The sequence below is a fragment of the Hemicordylus capensis genome, chromosome 1 (assembly GCF_027244095.1).
Source record: "Hemicordylus capensis ecotype Gifberg chromosome 1, rHemCap1.1.pri, whole genome shotgun sequence".
Lineage (NCBI taxonomy): Eukaryota > Metazoa > Chordata > Lepidosauria > Squamata > Cordylidae > Hemicordylus > Hemicordylus capensis.
In genome coordinates, this window is record NC_069657.1 from 56,586,790 (window position 1) to 56,602,175 (window position 15,386).

General features: G+C 38.8%; 1 protein-coding gene across 13 annotated transcripts in view; it reads right to left on the reverse strand.

Moving 5' to 3' along the window:
* NPAS3 (neuronal PAS domain protein 3) overlaps positions 1-15,386 on the reverse strand; it is a 1,129,936-nt gene that overhangs the window by 948,397 nt on the left and 166,153 nt on the right. For 8 of the 13 annotated variants that reach the window (XM_053282867.1, XM_053282866.1, XM_053282870.1 and 5 more), the window contains one exon: positions 14,487-14,576. The exons of 4 other annotated variants lie outside the window; for them this stretch is intronic. In XM_053282867.1, coding sequence (XP_053138842.1) covers positions 14,487-14,576 — 90 coding nt within the window. Of the gene's footprint in view, positions 1-14,470; positions 14,577-15,386 lie in introns of all 13 variants that reach the window. One more of the 13 variants, XM_053282877.1, reaches the window with a different exon arrangement.

A 15,386-nucleotide genomic window follows, 5' to 3' on the forward strand; every position in this document is an offset into this window, starting at 1 on the left:
ATTTCCTGCCAGTCGCATCGACCACCCTCCTGCCCGCTCTTCTTCATGCTTAAGGTGTTCATCTGAAGAAACAAACACCCTAAGCATGATTGTTCACATTTCCATAATCAGCAGGCTGGGCACCCTAAATTTCTAACGATTTACCATAATAATTTATAATTTGGGTTTTTTATCTACTCTTAGCCACCTAAAGATTTTGAATTAAAAGAAATATAAAAACAAGCTATAGACATGTGACTTTTGCAAACTAAATATACCATTCACCAAACTCTAAGTCGTCTTTGTGGGATGTTAAGAATCTTGTAGGAAGGGGTGATGCAGCATATTTTAAAAAAAATATTCTGACAAATGTCCTCACACAAGAAAGTTCGCAATCCAGAGATAGGACTGTGGATTTTTGGCAATTTTTACAATAGAGAGGAATAAACACCAGATACAAGGGAGGTCTGTATGAAGAAAAGTGGCCCACATGGCGTGCCACTGCTGCTGTGCAGGTTGCAGGCAGTCCCAGAGGTGTTGCACACACTGCATGCCTGCAATTGTGTAGCACTACTTCTGCTGGAAACAATGGAAATCCTGCACAACTGTGGGTGCTGTTTTATGTATTTGCACCCTCTTGTGAAACACTGAAGCAGTGCTGGCCTATCAGAAAAACTGCCATTGCGTTGTGCACCATGTGGTCAGAACTTTTCATTTACTCCCAAACAACCTAAAGACAGAGTTGTTTACTGAGGTGGCTAAGTGTGCATAACACACAATGTTATTATTTTATGTATCTTCTGAAATACATTGTGCTTGTTTAAAGGATAGAAAAATTGAAAGTATGCTGTGAAGATTCACTGCAAACGTTCTGAATGAGCAGTATAATAACAAAGTCAGTGCTTGATGAGTACAATATAATGTATATTGGGATTATGATGGGTACTGAATTTGATATAATGTGGGCAGTTTTCAGGCATTATGTTGTATGTGCATACAAATGTTTTTGTGTGATCACTGCACATGAATTTATTTTAGAAAAGAACCACAGGCTGCTTCAAATGCAGGGTACGAATAGGAAGTGTACTACTGTATGTGCACTGAACATAACATAATATGTGTACATGCTGTATACTTTTAGACTGTATGTATGTTCGACATAACAAAGGAACAGGGCTTTATTCTGGCTGGGGTTATAGTAGAAAAAGCACACTAGAGAAGTTAATAAAGGCAAATCATTAAGAAACTGAACTGTAAACAGTAAGAATCATAATGACAGTATTTAAACTCCATATTTCAAACCAGTATGTGCAATTCTACAAAATAAATTATAAGGAGGCTGATGAAGTTACAGAAAAAGTGAAATAAAAGGATCAAGGAAATGGATAATGACTTTTCGAAAGCGAGTGGATCAGTGGCACGTAACCTGATTGCAAGAAATGCAACCCCCATTCTTCATGTTTCACCTCAGAAGCTTCTTCCAGCACTAGAAATTCACATAATGAGCGACAGTAAGCCCTACCTACCTCCTATAACCTCAAAGCCTGAAACTGAATCTTGAAGTACAAAACTCTTCTGGTTGGCTCAACAAGTGCATACTTAAGACAAGCATATTTAACTTGCATTAGTTACTCCCACAAACCCTTTAATTACTCTTTATTCAAATTCAAGGTGGTGAAAGCAGATTTAATGTTGATTTAAACATTATTTCAGTCACCAAGAACATGACCAATTGAATTCACTGATTTAAATCAAGTTTCCCATCTTAAAATCATCTTCACTCACAGCCCTATGTTTCGTTGAAAACAGGTCATTCACACAATCAAAAACTGTGAGTCCTTTCTCGTGATCCTGTGAGTGGGCTTGAGGGTGGTTGGTGGGGAAGCAGCTTACTTTCCCTGCAGATGATCTTGCAACTCATGCAACTCTGCACGCCCATACAAGCTGCTGTGCTCCCAGTCCCTGGAAATTCCACAGTGTACCATGTGAATGCACAGTGCATTGTGGGGATCACCCAGTGACAGCTGGGAACCCGTTCCTGTGTCAGTGCTGGCTGGAAGCAATCACGCCGAAACATAAGCTGTTAGCCCAAGTTAAGGGCACACTCACACTAAACCTCGGCTAACCAACGGGCTTTGTAGGTGGGTTTGACAATGAGGCACTGCCAGGAGTCCTGGGGCTGCCGGCAGTTCTCGTGCACAGCCAAGCCCAGGCTTAGCTGCCCTTGCCTGGTCTTGGCTGTTCATTAGAACACAGCCTCTGTGTTCTAACCAAGTTTGGGAGCTGTGTGTGCCCCCAATTTTTGGTTGTGTGGAGGCAAGGTAGGGTAGCTTTTCCTCCTCCACATGCAGCTCCATATGCACATCAGAATTATATCTGCTTAGAGACAAGACATATATTTCTGTTTGGTTCCCCCTGTATACATCCAAAGATACTAAGTAAGACCATTTATTTGAATGCTAGGTGGCTAGCATTTTCAATAAGCAAGAGCTCGTAAACAGTGTTTTTCCGTTAGATGTCAAGTTAATATCCATGCCTTTATCAGTAATCATAAATATTCAAGGTCTGAGAACTGCTGAGTTTAGGTAGATGAAGGGCATAAAAAGGAGTACAAGTCATCCATAGGAGCTCAGAGGATGATCCTGGTGGGTTACTGGATAGCATTTAGTGGAAAACAGCAACTAGGATTTATTTGTTTGTTTGTCTGTTTGTTTGTTTAACATATTTGTATACCGTGTAAAATGCAAGTTTCTGGGTGGTTTACAACAAAACAATAAAATCAACAAGTAAAAAGGTTAAAACATTACAACAATTTAAATCTTAAAACAATGTTACAACTATTAAAAACCATCAAACTATTAAAACAGTACCTAATTAAAAGCCTGGGTGAACAAATGTGTCTTGACTGCCTTTTTAAAAATTGTCAGAGATGGGGAGGCTCTTATTTCAGCAAGGAACATGTTCCAAAGCCTCGGGGCAGCAATGGAGAAGGCCTGTCCCTGAGTAGCCACCAGACCAGCTGGTGGCAACTTCAGATGAACCTTCTTGATGATCTCAATGGGTGGTTTGGTTCATAGTGAAGAAGATGTTCTCTTAAATGCCCAGGGCCCAAGCTGTTTAAGGCTTTATAGGTTATAACCAAGACCTTGTATTTTGCCTGTAAAGTTATCGGCAACCAGTGTAGATATTTTAAGAAAGGAATGATATGGTCTCTCCGAGATGACCCAGAGACCAACCTGGCTGACACACTCTGGACCAACTGTAGTTTCTGGACTACGTACAAAGCAGCCCCACATAGAGCGTATTGCAGAAGTCAAGTCTGGAAGTGACCAGCAGATGTACTACTGTTCTGAAGTCATTTATCTCAAGAAACTAACACAGTTGGCATATCAGGTGAAGCTTATAAAAGGCACTTCTGGTCACTGCCTCAACCTGGGACACCAGGGAGAGGTTTGTGTCCAGAAGCATCCCCAGACTGTGTTGCTTCTGAGATGACAGGGATTAGGGCATAGCTCAGTGGTAGTGCATCTGTTTTGCATGCAGACGGTCAAGGTCCCAGACTAAATCGCTGGTGTCTCCAGTAGGGCTGTGAAAGATCCTTTTGGAAAACTTGGAGAGTGACTATTGCAACTAATACTGAACTAGATGGATCAATGCTCTGATTTTGTATAAAGCAGCTTCCTATGTTCCTGCGACCTGCTATACTTGGGTCCAGTAAGAAATCAACAGCAATAAATAAAAACATGATATTAAGGGGTTGAGGGGATGGCAAGAGCCTACCTACCTTTCCCTACATGATCGTTGCCTCTTCAAGGACCTTGAAGAGGTCATTTATAATGAATGTTTAATGTCTGAAATAGAGTTTTCCTACCATGGTTTATCTGGATATATTTCAAAGCAATATTTAACTCAATCTGATAGTCATGAAGAGCTTTAAGAGAGTTTAATTGTAGATTTTTAAAACATTTGAATTACATTCAAATTAATTTTAAATCAGTTTTCAAAATTATCCATGGGCGGGGTGGGGTGGGGTGGGGTGTGAGAACATCCCTCATCTTTGCAATACATGCTTATGCATGAACTGGGATCTAAACTTGTGGGTGCTGCTATGTGATGTTAATGACTGTACTGAATAGTATGCCGTTAAAAAGGCACACTCTTGCAAATATGATCCTGAAATATTTTATACACACACACACACACACACACACACACACACACACATTTCCAGTGGAGACTATGTAGTCTCCACTGGAAATATTAACATTCTGTGCCAAGACCATACAAATTGGTCCCAAGAGTCATTTCGAGCTCATAGAGCTAACCACAGATGAAATACATAAGATCCTACTTTGCATGTTATACCTGAAGCAGCAGAAGCAAAAGCACAAGTCACTTGTGATTCTACTTTCCTCACTACTTTGTAACATATGAAGTAGCAATAAGTAGTTCAGCTATTCACTAACTCAAAATTGCAAGCATAACTATGGTTTTGTCCTGCCCTTCTATAAAAATAAATCGAGACTGGCACTTAGAGCAGAATTCTTTATCTTTAAACAGTGTTGGACAAACTTGGAATATTAGCCACCTTTGGATATTTTATTAAAGGCAGTATATAAATCTAACAATAAACAAACAAACAAACTCCCCTTGGCTCAGTTAAGCCTGGCACACACAAAAATGGGAAAAGCAACCTTTTTCCTAGCCCAGTTCCAAACTTGGAAACACTGGCTATGATCCAGACTATCATTGCGCTGGTGCAGCACATCCAGACTAAGACTGTGCTATCACATGCAGGTGTGATTTTTGACACTCTCCCCTTCACTTTGAAGCCCAATATGTCCCTCTAGTCATCTCTTTTAGAGCCCTCAGGGACATATTTTCAGGAAGCATAGTGAAATGCAAGGGGAAGGGATCATCCTTGTGTGACAGCACACCCTTAGTCTGCATGTCAAATAGTGCAGCACCAGCGCAGCACTAGCATCTATGTCAGCCACTGATGCTACCAATGATGTCATTGAGAGTGCAACCAAATTCACCCCATCATTTATTTTAAGAAAAGGAGTAAGATGACGTAGTACAATGCTGAAGAGTCTATAGCAAGAGTAGCAGTTACATACATACACTTGCTTCTGTCAGAACATTTTGCTCCAAGCCAATATATTTACTTTTTACAAGGTTAAAAAGGGACTTCCTGTCAGTGTCTTGCTGGTAAATTTTGCACCTAAAAAAAAAAGCAAGTAAAAATGATTTGATAACACGTCTCTTAAAGCCAAATAGTCTTTTCTTCTTGCATAATTGGAAAAAAACATAAAGAAGTCAGACCAGAGAGGTATATGTTATATATCTTATAATGTTTACTTTGTAAAACTTCAGAACTCATGACCCCCCCCATATTAAATTAATAATAAAACTGGCTGACATCCTGCCTAACTCTGTGTGTGTGCTTCTATCATATGCAGTGCTAAAGCCCCAATGCTTCCGAATCACTGCTGCTCTTGCATAACAGTGTGACTATTGTTGGCATTCTCTCTGCACTCTGGAAGTGCACTGTTACAGCAGAAACATGTCCCTGAGGGTACAATGTTATGTTTCCACTGTAACAAAAATTTTTTAGGGATGGGGAGAGTCCCAACAATCAATGCATTTTTGCGCAAGAGTGCCCACGCTTCAGAAGTACAAGGGCTAGCACTACGTGTATGTAGTGTTATGTCTGACATTATAGACTAATGGAGGGATCAGCAAGTGTGCTGTGATGGGTATGATTACATACAGTACAGAAGACAACTAGAAAATATCGTTTAATGATCACCCTGAAGAGCTAAAACTGAATTTCGAACTTTACATTTTATTAACTCACATTTGTGGATGTAAGTGTTTTATCAGTCTGACTTAATAAACCAGAAAACTGCTAATCACAAGCCAGTCACTGGTATGTCAGAAGAAAATAAATTTCCCTTATAGAAAGTAAATTCTGCTGCAGAGGTCAACTACCTGCCATATGAATAGAACTTTTTATTTCCTCATTTTAGGACATCAAGGACTAAAACTTAAGACATTGGCCCAAATCCAGCATATATTAATAATGACCAAATGCCATCAAAAGATTTGACCAGATCATGATTAAATCGTTCAGTTTGTTTTAATGGGAGGTATAGCTTAATCCTATATATGTTTATTAGGAAGTAGGTTTCACTGAGTTCAATGGGACTCACTCCCAGATCATTACTAGCTTTGCTGAACAGGGGTCACTAGATGTACATTATATAACTATACATATTATTTTATAACCTATTTTTTAGATATTTGAAATGCAGAAACCATCACAGAAAATCTCTTGGTAACTGAAATAAAGCAAATTATATTTTATATAAATATTTTGAACAAACAACTTACATTTATATTTTTAAGCTTTAAACTAAAGCACAAAATTTAATTGATTAATCAGATTAATTGATTAAAACATTTTATTGACTAAAACACTGCTCTGATTAATCAGAAAAGTAAGGGGAACTCTGCCAATTTCCTTTGCAGCACCCATCTGCATGGCATTTCCTGTTTCCCAAATAACTCTCAATAATGGCTTAACAGAGATTGCTTGAAAGAGGGGTGGCAGCAAAGCCCCATATTGTGAGAACCCACAGTTCCACAGATCCAAGCAAATAATTTAGGGACATCCAGAGTTAGCTGGGCTAATGTATCTTCACTAAAAACACCAAATCAGCACTTAGTAATTCTGATGTTCTGTCCTCTCTGCCCTTAAATGTCTGTTCAACTCCACCTATAATCTACAACTTTTCTCTCTCTCTTCTCCGGTCAATGAGTAGTGAATTGGCTACAAGCTATGGGGCAACTGATGAAAGATTCAGACTGCATAATCATAAGTCCCGACTATTAAGTCTTTAAAAATCTAGGCATAAGTTTTTGCTCAGTGCAATTTGCTTGAAAAAAAGTGTCTTTGGCAAATATTTCAACCATTTTGAGATCCTTGAGGGTACTTAAGTTCTGCAGTTGTACTTTACCTTTGCTATAGGGAATATATTTCTGTTATGAAGGCTAGACTTTAGGGATGTGCGAACCGGTTTAAAGGTTCGAATTCGAACCAAACCAGCCATCAGGTTTGAGCTGCAGGTTCGAATTCGAACCAAACAGGGGGTGTTTCGATTCGAACTGGTTCAAGCCTCAAAAAGTGGGTGGGATGGTAGCTGGCACCCATGGGTACCTGCCACCCAAACCCCAACGTAATCGGACACTCGTATGATTTTTTATGAATTTTTGAGATTATTTTTATTTTTTTCCTCATAGGGTATAATGGGTATAATATAATTGTGATAGCTTCCTTGCCCACCTTGGGAACTACCACCCACCACACTCTTCTCTAGGACACCCCTTTCTCCCCGACATGAAGCTATACATTTGCTGCAATCCTCATTATTCCCTGTGAGGAATTCAAAAATACTTTTAAAATTCACCAATAATCAGAGGAGTGTCCGATTGCCTTGGGGTTTTTTGGGTGGTAGGCACCCCTGAGTGCCTACCACCCACCCCAATTTTGTGCCCCTAGGTGCTCCACAATAGGGGATATGGGCTGGTTTGGGTTCCATTATACCCTATGAGAAAAATAATTAAAATATTTCAAATATTCATAAAAAATCATAGGGCTGATCGAATGCATCGGGGTTTGGGTGGTTGTTGACACCCATGGGTGTTCCACAATAGGGAATAATGGGCTGGTTCGAGTCCCATTATACCCTATGAGAAAAATAGAAATAAATTTCAAAAAATCATAAAAAATCATACGAGTGTCCGATTGCTTTGGGGTTGGGGTGGCAGGTACCCATGGGTGCCAGCTACTACCCCACCCAGTTTTTGAGGTTCAAACCAGTTTGAAACATGTTCAAAACTGGTTCAAAACCAGTTCGAATTCAAACCAAACCAGAGGGTGATTCGAGCAAAATCAAAACTGAACCACCCCCTCCTGGTTCGAACCTGGTTCGAATTCGAACTGAACCAAGATAACTGGTTTTATGCACATCCCTACTAGACATGTGCTGACATCTTATTTTGCTGGGAAGATCTTTATTCCACTTAAAAACAAAAACAAAAAAACAGCTCCACCCAAAAGATGACATAATTTAAATATCACAATCTCATAAGACTTCACACATATTATACCACCATACTCACTAAGCTATCATCAAAAGAAATACTCATATAACACCACACTCATATAACACCACACTCATATAACACCACATGAAAGCACAATAGATGAAAAATCCATGACATAGGTATAAATGAATACGTACCTATTAGCAAATTGATATTAAACAAATAAATAAATGAAATCAAGAAATTGTGTAAACTAAAGACAATTATTTATATACCGCTTTTCAACTAAAATTTCCAAAGCCGTTTACATAGAGGAATAATAAATAAATAAATAAATAAATAAATAAATAAATAAATAAATAAGATGGATCCCTGTCCCCAAAGGGCTCACAATCTAAAAAGAAATGTAAGATAGACACCAGCAACAGTCACTGGAGGTACTGTGTTGGGGATGGATAGGAACAGTTACTCTCCCCCTGCTAAATAAAGAGAATCACCATGTTAAAAAGGTGTATCTTTGCCAAGTTAGTAGGGACAAAGAAGCCAAATTTCAAGATAGGTTGAACGACTGTGCCCTAAAACAGTTGGTCATGGAACAAACCAGAAAGATGGTGACCTTCTGAGTGGTGCACAGGACCTGGAGCAAGATGTCAGTGTCATGGAACCTTTAGGAAACAGTGACCATAGTTTGATCAAATTCACCATATATGCGAGGAGAGAATCTCCAGGGAAGTCTAACACAGACACTTTGAACTTCAGAAGAGAAAACCTCTCTAAATGAGGAGTTTGGTAAAAACTGAAAGGGAAAATCAAGAGAGTCATTTTGCTCCAGAATGCATGGAATTTATTTAACACCACAATAACAGAAGCCCAGTTAGAATGTATACCAGAAAGGAAGAAAAAGTTTGAGGAACATTTAGCTAAAAGCATCAAGGGGGATAACTAAAATGTATTTACATATATCAGAAGCAGGGAGGCAGTTGGACCATTAGAGAGTTAAAGGGATTATTAAGGAGGATATGGATACTGCAGAAAAGCTAAATAAGTTATTTGCATCCATCTTCGTGGCAGAGGATACTGAGCATATACCTGATCCCGAACCAAGCTTTTCGGGAACAGAGCTAAGTCAGACAGAGGTGACAAGAGATGACAGTTCTAAACTGTCTGGAAAGATTAAGAATTAACCAATTGTCAGGGCCAGATGGCACCCACCCAAGAGTCCTTAAATAACTCAGATGTGAAATTGTCAACCTCCTTGCAAAAATATGTAACTTATTCCTATAATCAGGCTCTGTACCAAAGATTCTAGGGGGAATCTGGGAAATTACAGGCCAGTTAGCTTAATGTCTGTGCTGTGTAAATTGATGGAAAACATTTTCAAGGATAAAATTGTTAAGCATATAGAAGAACAGGCCCTGCTGGGGAGAACCAGCATGGCTTCTGCAAAGGTAAATCTTGCCTCACCAACCTTTGGGAGTTCTTTGAGAGTATCAACAGGCATGTGGATAAAAGTTGTCCATCAGACTCTTGAGAAAACTTAGCAGTCATGGGATAATGGTACAGGTTCATATGTGGATTGGTAACTGGGTGAAGAACAGGAAACTGTGGGTAGGTATAAAGTAACAGTTCTCTAAATGGAGGGGAGTGGGATCCCCAAGGATTTGTTCTGGGACCAGTGCTTTTTGATTTATTCATGTGTGATCTAGAAGTTGGGGTAAGCAGTGAGGTGAGCGAATTTGCAGATGACACCCAACAGATTGCGAGGAGCTACGAAATGATCTCTCCAAACTGGCAGGGTGGGCAACAAAAAGACAGATGAGGTTCCATGTTAGCAAGTGCAAAATGATGCATATTGGGGCAAAAAACCTCAGCTTCACATATACACTCATGGGGTCTGAGCTGTTGATGACTGACCAGGAGAGGAGGGATCTTAGGATTGTGGTGAACAGCTTGTTGAAAGTGTTGACTCTATGTGCGGCGGCTGTGAAAAAGACAAATTCCATGCTTGCAATCATAAGGAAGGGGACTGAAAATAAATTTAAAAATGCTAATATCATATATAAATCTATGGTGTGGCCACATTTTGAGTACTCTGTACAGTTCTGGTCACCATACCTCAAAAAGGACATTATAGAACTGGAGAAGGTGCAAAAAGAGGGACTAGATCAGCGGCCTAGAACACTTTCCTTATGAGGTAAGCCTAAAACACCTGGGGCTTTTTAGTTTAGAAAAAAGATAACTGAGGGCAATATGATAGAGATCTGTAAAATTATGAATGATATGGAGAGCAATTTTTCTCCCTCTTGCATAACACTAGAATGAGGGGTCATCCATGAAACTGATTGTAAAGAAATTTAGGACTGACAAGAGGAAGTACTTTTTCATACAATGCATAATTAACCAATGGAATTCTCTGCCACAGGATGTGGTGTCAGCCAACAGCCTGGATGGCTTTAACAAGGGCTTAGATAAACTTCTCATTGTTCTCATGAGAAACCTATACACAGGACAGAAAGTCACAGGGCCAACTGAACATGGTGAAACAGACTGGTTCCAGACTGGCAAAGGAGTAAGACAAGGCTGTATACTTTCTCCTTATTTATTCAACTTATATGCTGAACATATACTAAGAGAAGCTGGATTGGAAGAAGATGAGCATGGTTTTAAAGTTGGAGTAAGAAACATCAATAACTTGTGCTCCGTTGATGTCACCACTCTGATAGCTGAGAATGTGGATGATCTGCAAGCTCTAGTAAATGAAAGTCAAGGATCACAGTGGGGAAATAGGACTACAATTAAATGTAAAGAAGACTAAACTAATGTTAATGGGTACAGCAATTGGCCTCAGAATTGATAATGAAGATATTGAAGTGGTGGATATCTTCTGCTTTTTAGGATCGACTGTCAACAGTAAAGGAACCAGCAGTCAAGAAATATGCCGCAGACTAGCACTGGGTAGGGTTGCAATGAAGGCCTTGGAACAGATATTTAGATGCTGTGATTTGTCTATACCTACAAAGATTAGAATCGTTTGGACAATGGTTTTCCCCATGACACTCTATGGATACGAAAGCTGGACTTTGAAGAAGCAAGAAAGAAAAAGTATTGACGCTTTTGAATGATGGTGCTGGAGAAGACGTTTGAGGATACCATGGACAGCCAGAAAAACAAACAAATGGATCATGGAACAAATAAATCCAGAATTTTCACTCGAGGCACAAATGACCAGGCTCAAACTATCATACTTCGGACACATTATGTGAAAACCCAGTTCCCTTGAGAAGTCCATAATGCTGGGGAAAGTAGAAGGAAAGAGAAGAAGAGGACGACCAGCAGCAAGGTGGATGGACTCGATTACAACAGCAATGAATACACCACTGAGAGACCTTAAAGGCCAAGCTGAGGACAGATCATCCTGGAGAGAATCTATGTGGTTGCTAAGAGTCAACATCGATTTGATGGCACTTAGTCAATCAATCAGATAAATTAATGGAGAATAAGTCTCTCAATGGCTACAAATATGAGAGCTATAGGCCACCTTCAGCCTCAGAGGCAAGATGCCTCTAAATACCAGTAGCAGGGAAGCAACATCAGGAGAGAAGGCATGCCCTCTGCTCTCGCCTGAGGGCTTCCCAGAGGCATGGTGGGCCACTGTGTCAAACAGGATGTTGGACTGTATAGACCTTGGTTCTTATGTTCTTTTAGTTAAAGATTTTATTTAACTTTATGCTTTATATTGCTTTAAACATTTAGATTGTTTTAACCATGCTGCTTTAATAATGTAAACTGCCTAGAGAGTTGAATTTTGGCAGTATATTTACTTACTTATATTTAAGTAAATGTGTATATACATGCGTAAAGTAAAATAAATAAATAGAAAGACCATTAAGCTCATTTTTAAAAACAAAAAACCAATATCTGCCTTATTTTATATCCAGACTGTGAAGCCTGGAGTTGTGCTTTTGACTTACAAAAACTGACCAGTCCAATTTTCAAGAAGTCACTTCTGAATACAGACAAGAGTGGATATCTTGGATATGATCGTAGCATCTAGTAATTACTAACAACCTTGACCAGCTTAAGAATCTATATTAAACACTGACTTAGGAACTTTGTTATTTTAACCTCTCTCATTAGCCCTGTTCACACGTTTAAAAAATAAGAAAAAAACTGTAAGCATGTGCAGCATTGAAACTGAAGCTTGAAGTCCCTCCCAGCGCATCACTCATCCCCTCGATAGCACTGCTCCAGTTAGCAGTGGTGATTGTCTGCAGAGGCAAATGTTGAAACCATAACGGCAGGTACTTCCATAGAAGCACCCACCACCATGGCTTTAGTATTTGCCTCTGAAGGCAATGGCGCTGTAACTGTGAGCAGCACTAGCAAGAGGGTGAGTGATGCACTAGGCAGGACTTCTGGTCCCACTTTGAGCGCTGTACAAGGTTACAACTCTTTTTTTCCTTTTTACAAAATGTGTGAAGAGGGCTATTGCCAGCTATGAATTACTAATTTTCAACAGATCACTGCAGGTATATTTCAAAATGACTGTTGATTTAAGCTATCTTCTTGCTTTAATTTAACAATATGTTTTTCTTTAATCTATTCAAAGGTCCACACAGATCTTGCTTTTCATTTTTCATTTTATATTTTTTCTTACTCTTTAACTTGTTAACCCTTTCGTTGTAACTCATCATTCGTTTAGATTCTATCATTTGGATGGAAAGCTGCTTACAAAATGGGGCTTTCCTGTTCCCTCCGTCCCATGAAAGCTACTCTGGACAGAGATATAAAGGAGGATGGGGCACAGCAGGAGCAGAGGGGGAATCTCTGGTTTGAGCACAGGAACCTTCTATGAGCAGCACTCCATTCTTGGAAGATACCTGTGCCTGATTTATAGGGATACCCTCCTCCTCCTACAGCACTCTGTGCCATATCCATGCTAGTTTATGGATCCCCTGACCCTCAGAAATGGCTTTGGGGATGTGCTATGAGAAGAAGGGGGCAGAGAGATTCCTTACACCAGCATTATCCCATTCACACAGGTCTGGTCTAAGTCCCTGCAGTTATCTGAATTGGCATTTATTAGAATCTTAGTAAAGAGTTGGAAAGTAGTAGCATTTAAGGATTTGTACGTGAAGATTGGACACATGTGCCAAGTCTAAAGAGGGGAGACAATTAGCAGCCCATACACCCATTAATGATGTGAAATAAATAAATAAATGTCACACAACTGAAATGTATTCAATTTTGTGAATCTTGTGCCAGATAAATCGGAAGCATTAATAAGGTCTGTTCTCTTACACTGGCGCAGCATACATCCCAACGTGGGCACTTACTTGCTGGTGTAGCAAGTTTTAGAATTGCGCTATGAAGTGTATAAACATAAATTAAAAATATTTAGAAGATATTCAGCAAACAATTATCATCAAACAATATTGTGGCACTAGCAAAACACAGACATTAAAAAAAAATTTACCGAGACATACACCATTTTCATAATGATGACAGTTGGCCATATCCAGGAAAATGCAGTACTAATTAGGTATCAATAGCAGACTACTGAACTGGGATCTCAATAGAACATTGTAAGTGGAAGCCATCTTGTTTCCTACAAGCATCAACCTGTTATGCATCTGATGCAAAAACCTATTCTGAATAGGGCAACAACTTAACTAATTCATGAAAGAATCAAATAAAAACTACAGTGCTATAATAAAAAATGTTTTCTAACTATAAAAATAATAAAACCCAAGCAATATTACATTTTGTTGCTCGGGCCAGTATTTTTCTATTACATTATCTTCTATACATTTGAAACATTCTCTAGTAACTAACAAATTCAGATACTGTTAGGCAAGGGACAAAGGCATATGACTGAAAAAGCAAAAGGACTCAACTTCAATTTAACTGTCCTGTAAGGTACATACTAATTAGCTTCAAAGCTATGAAATCCTAGCTAGCATGTTAAGTCTGCTACATGACAGTATAATTTGCCTTCTTAAAGGATTATGCAAATTACAACTCATCATTCCATTACACGACTGAAAAAAGTGACAGCTAATTTATACATAACACACCTTTCAAATCCCTAAGATGTGAAGCACTTGTGCAATATACTTTGCCTAGGTTTTTCTAGGTTTAAGTACTTGTTTACTGCAATATACAGAAGCATACCTAAGAGATTTAATAAAGTCCTAGAGGTTTATTTATTTCTCTTTTAACTTCAAGAGCACAATTCCCAAGTATGAAAACAACATATATCTGTCCCAGTTTCAAAGGTATTTCATTTAAGCAGAAGTGTAAGTTTTCAATACACGTTTTAACTTCTGAACAGCCGGACAGCATGAGCACTAATGCACGAGCCAGAGGAAAGACTCACACAGATTTCAACATACTTCTGGTAGGTAGATTCACAGTAGATTCCGTCATATCTGTAGATTTTCCTACATTCTGATTGGTTGGGCAGAGGATGCTGGACAGTTATTCTGTAGAGGTATCAAAAACAGATATACATGACTAGAGATTCTCTACAGTCAACTGTAATGCAGGACAATTAGTATTTTGAAAGGTACTATCTTATCTCTTTACATTGACCGCATTATATATGATAGATTCCACTTTTGGAACGTAGCATTGAGAGTAAACTAAAATTTAACTCTGCATCAGAATGATTTTTAATTTCCTCAACACAGGGGAAAAAGGGGGGGCACAAAATAAAACCCCTTTTAATTAATTAAACATTAATGCTAGTTTATATATTTAAAATAAATAACATAATGCTTAACTAACTACCATTATCAGATTGCTGCTGCTTTCATTATGCTTGGGCATGCTTCCCATTCGTATCTATGGCTATTCAGACTAATAAGGATTTAAAGATCCAGCCACCAAACAACCAGTTCCTGTTCCCAACAACAGTAAAGGCAAACTGAGGCCATGGCCACAGGAACAGGGCCTACTACATCTTTTTAGGGCTTACATTAAATTCAATGTTTAAGGAGTCTGACAAATTACACATAATGTAAGATTCGTTTTAGATTTTAATCTTTTTGACTAAATTCATGTGATGTTGCACCAATCATTCTAGATAATAGCATGCAATCTGGAGTACTTAATGTTAATTTTTAATAATTTATTCTTAATAAACCCAGCAAAAGACAATTCCACCAAGAAAACTGACTATTAGCACTAAAGTACATATTCATATGAAATACCTCTATGTTTAACTTTGCAACCCTAAATTTATCCATCAATGTACTTGTGTCAGGTAGCTCAACATAACTGTTTCTTGGTAT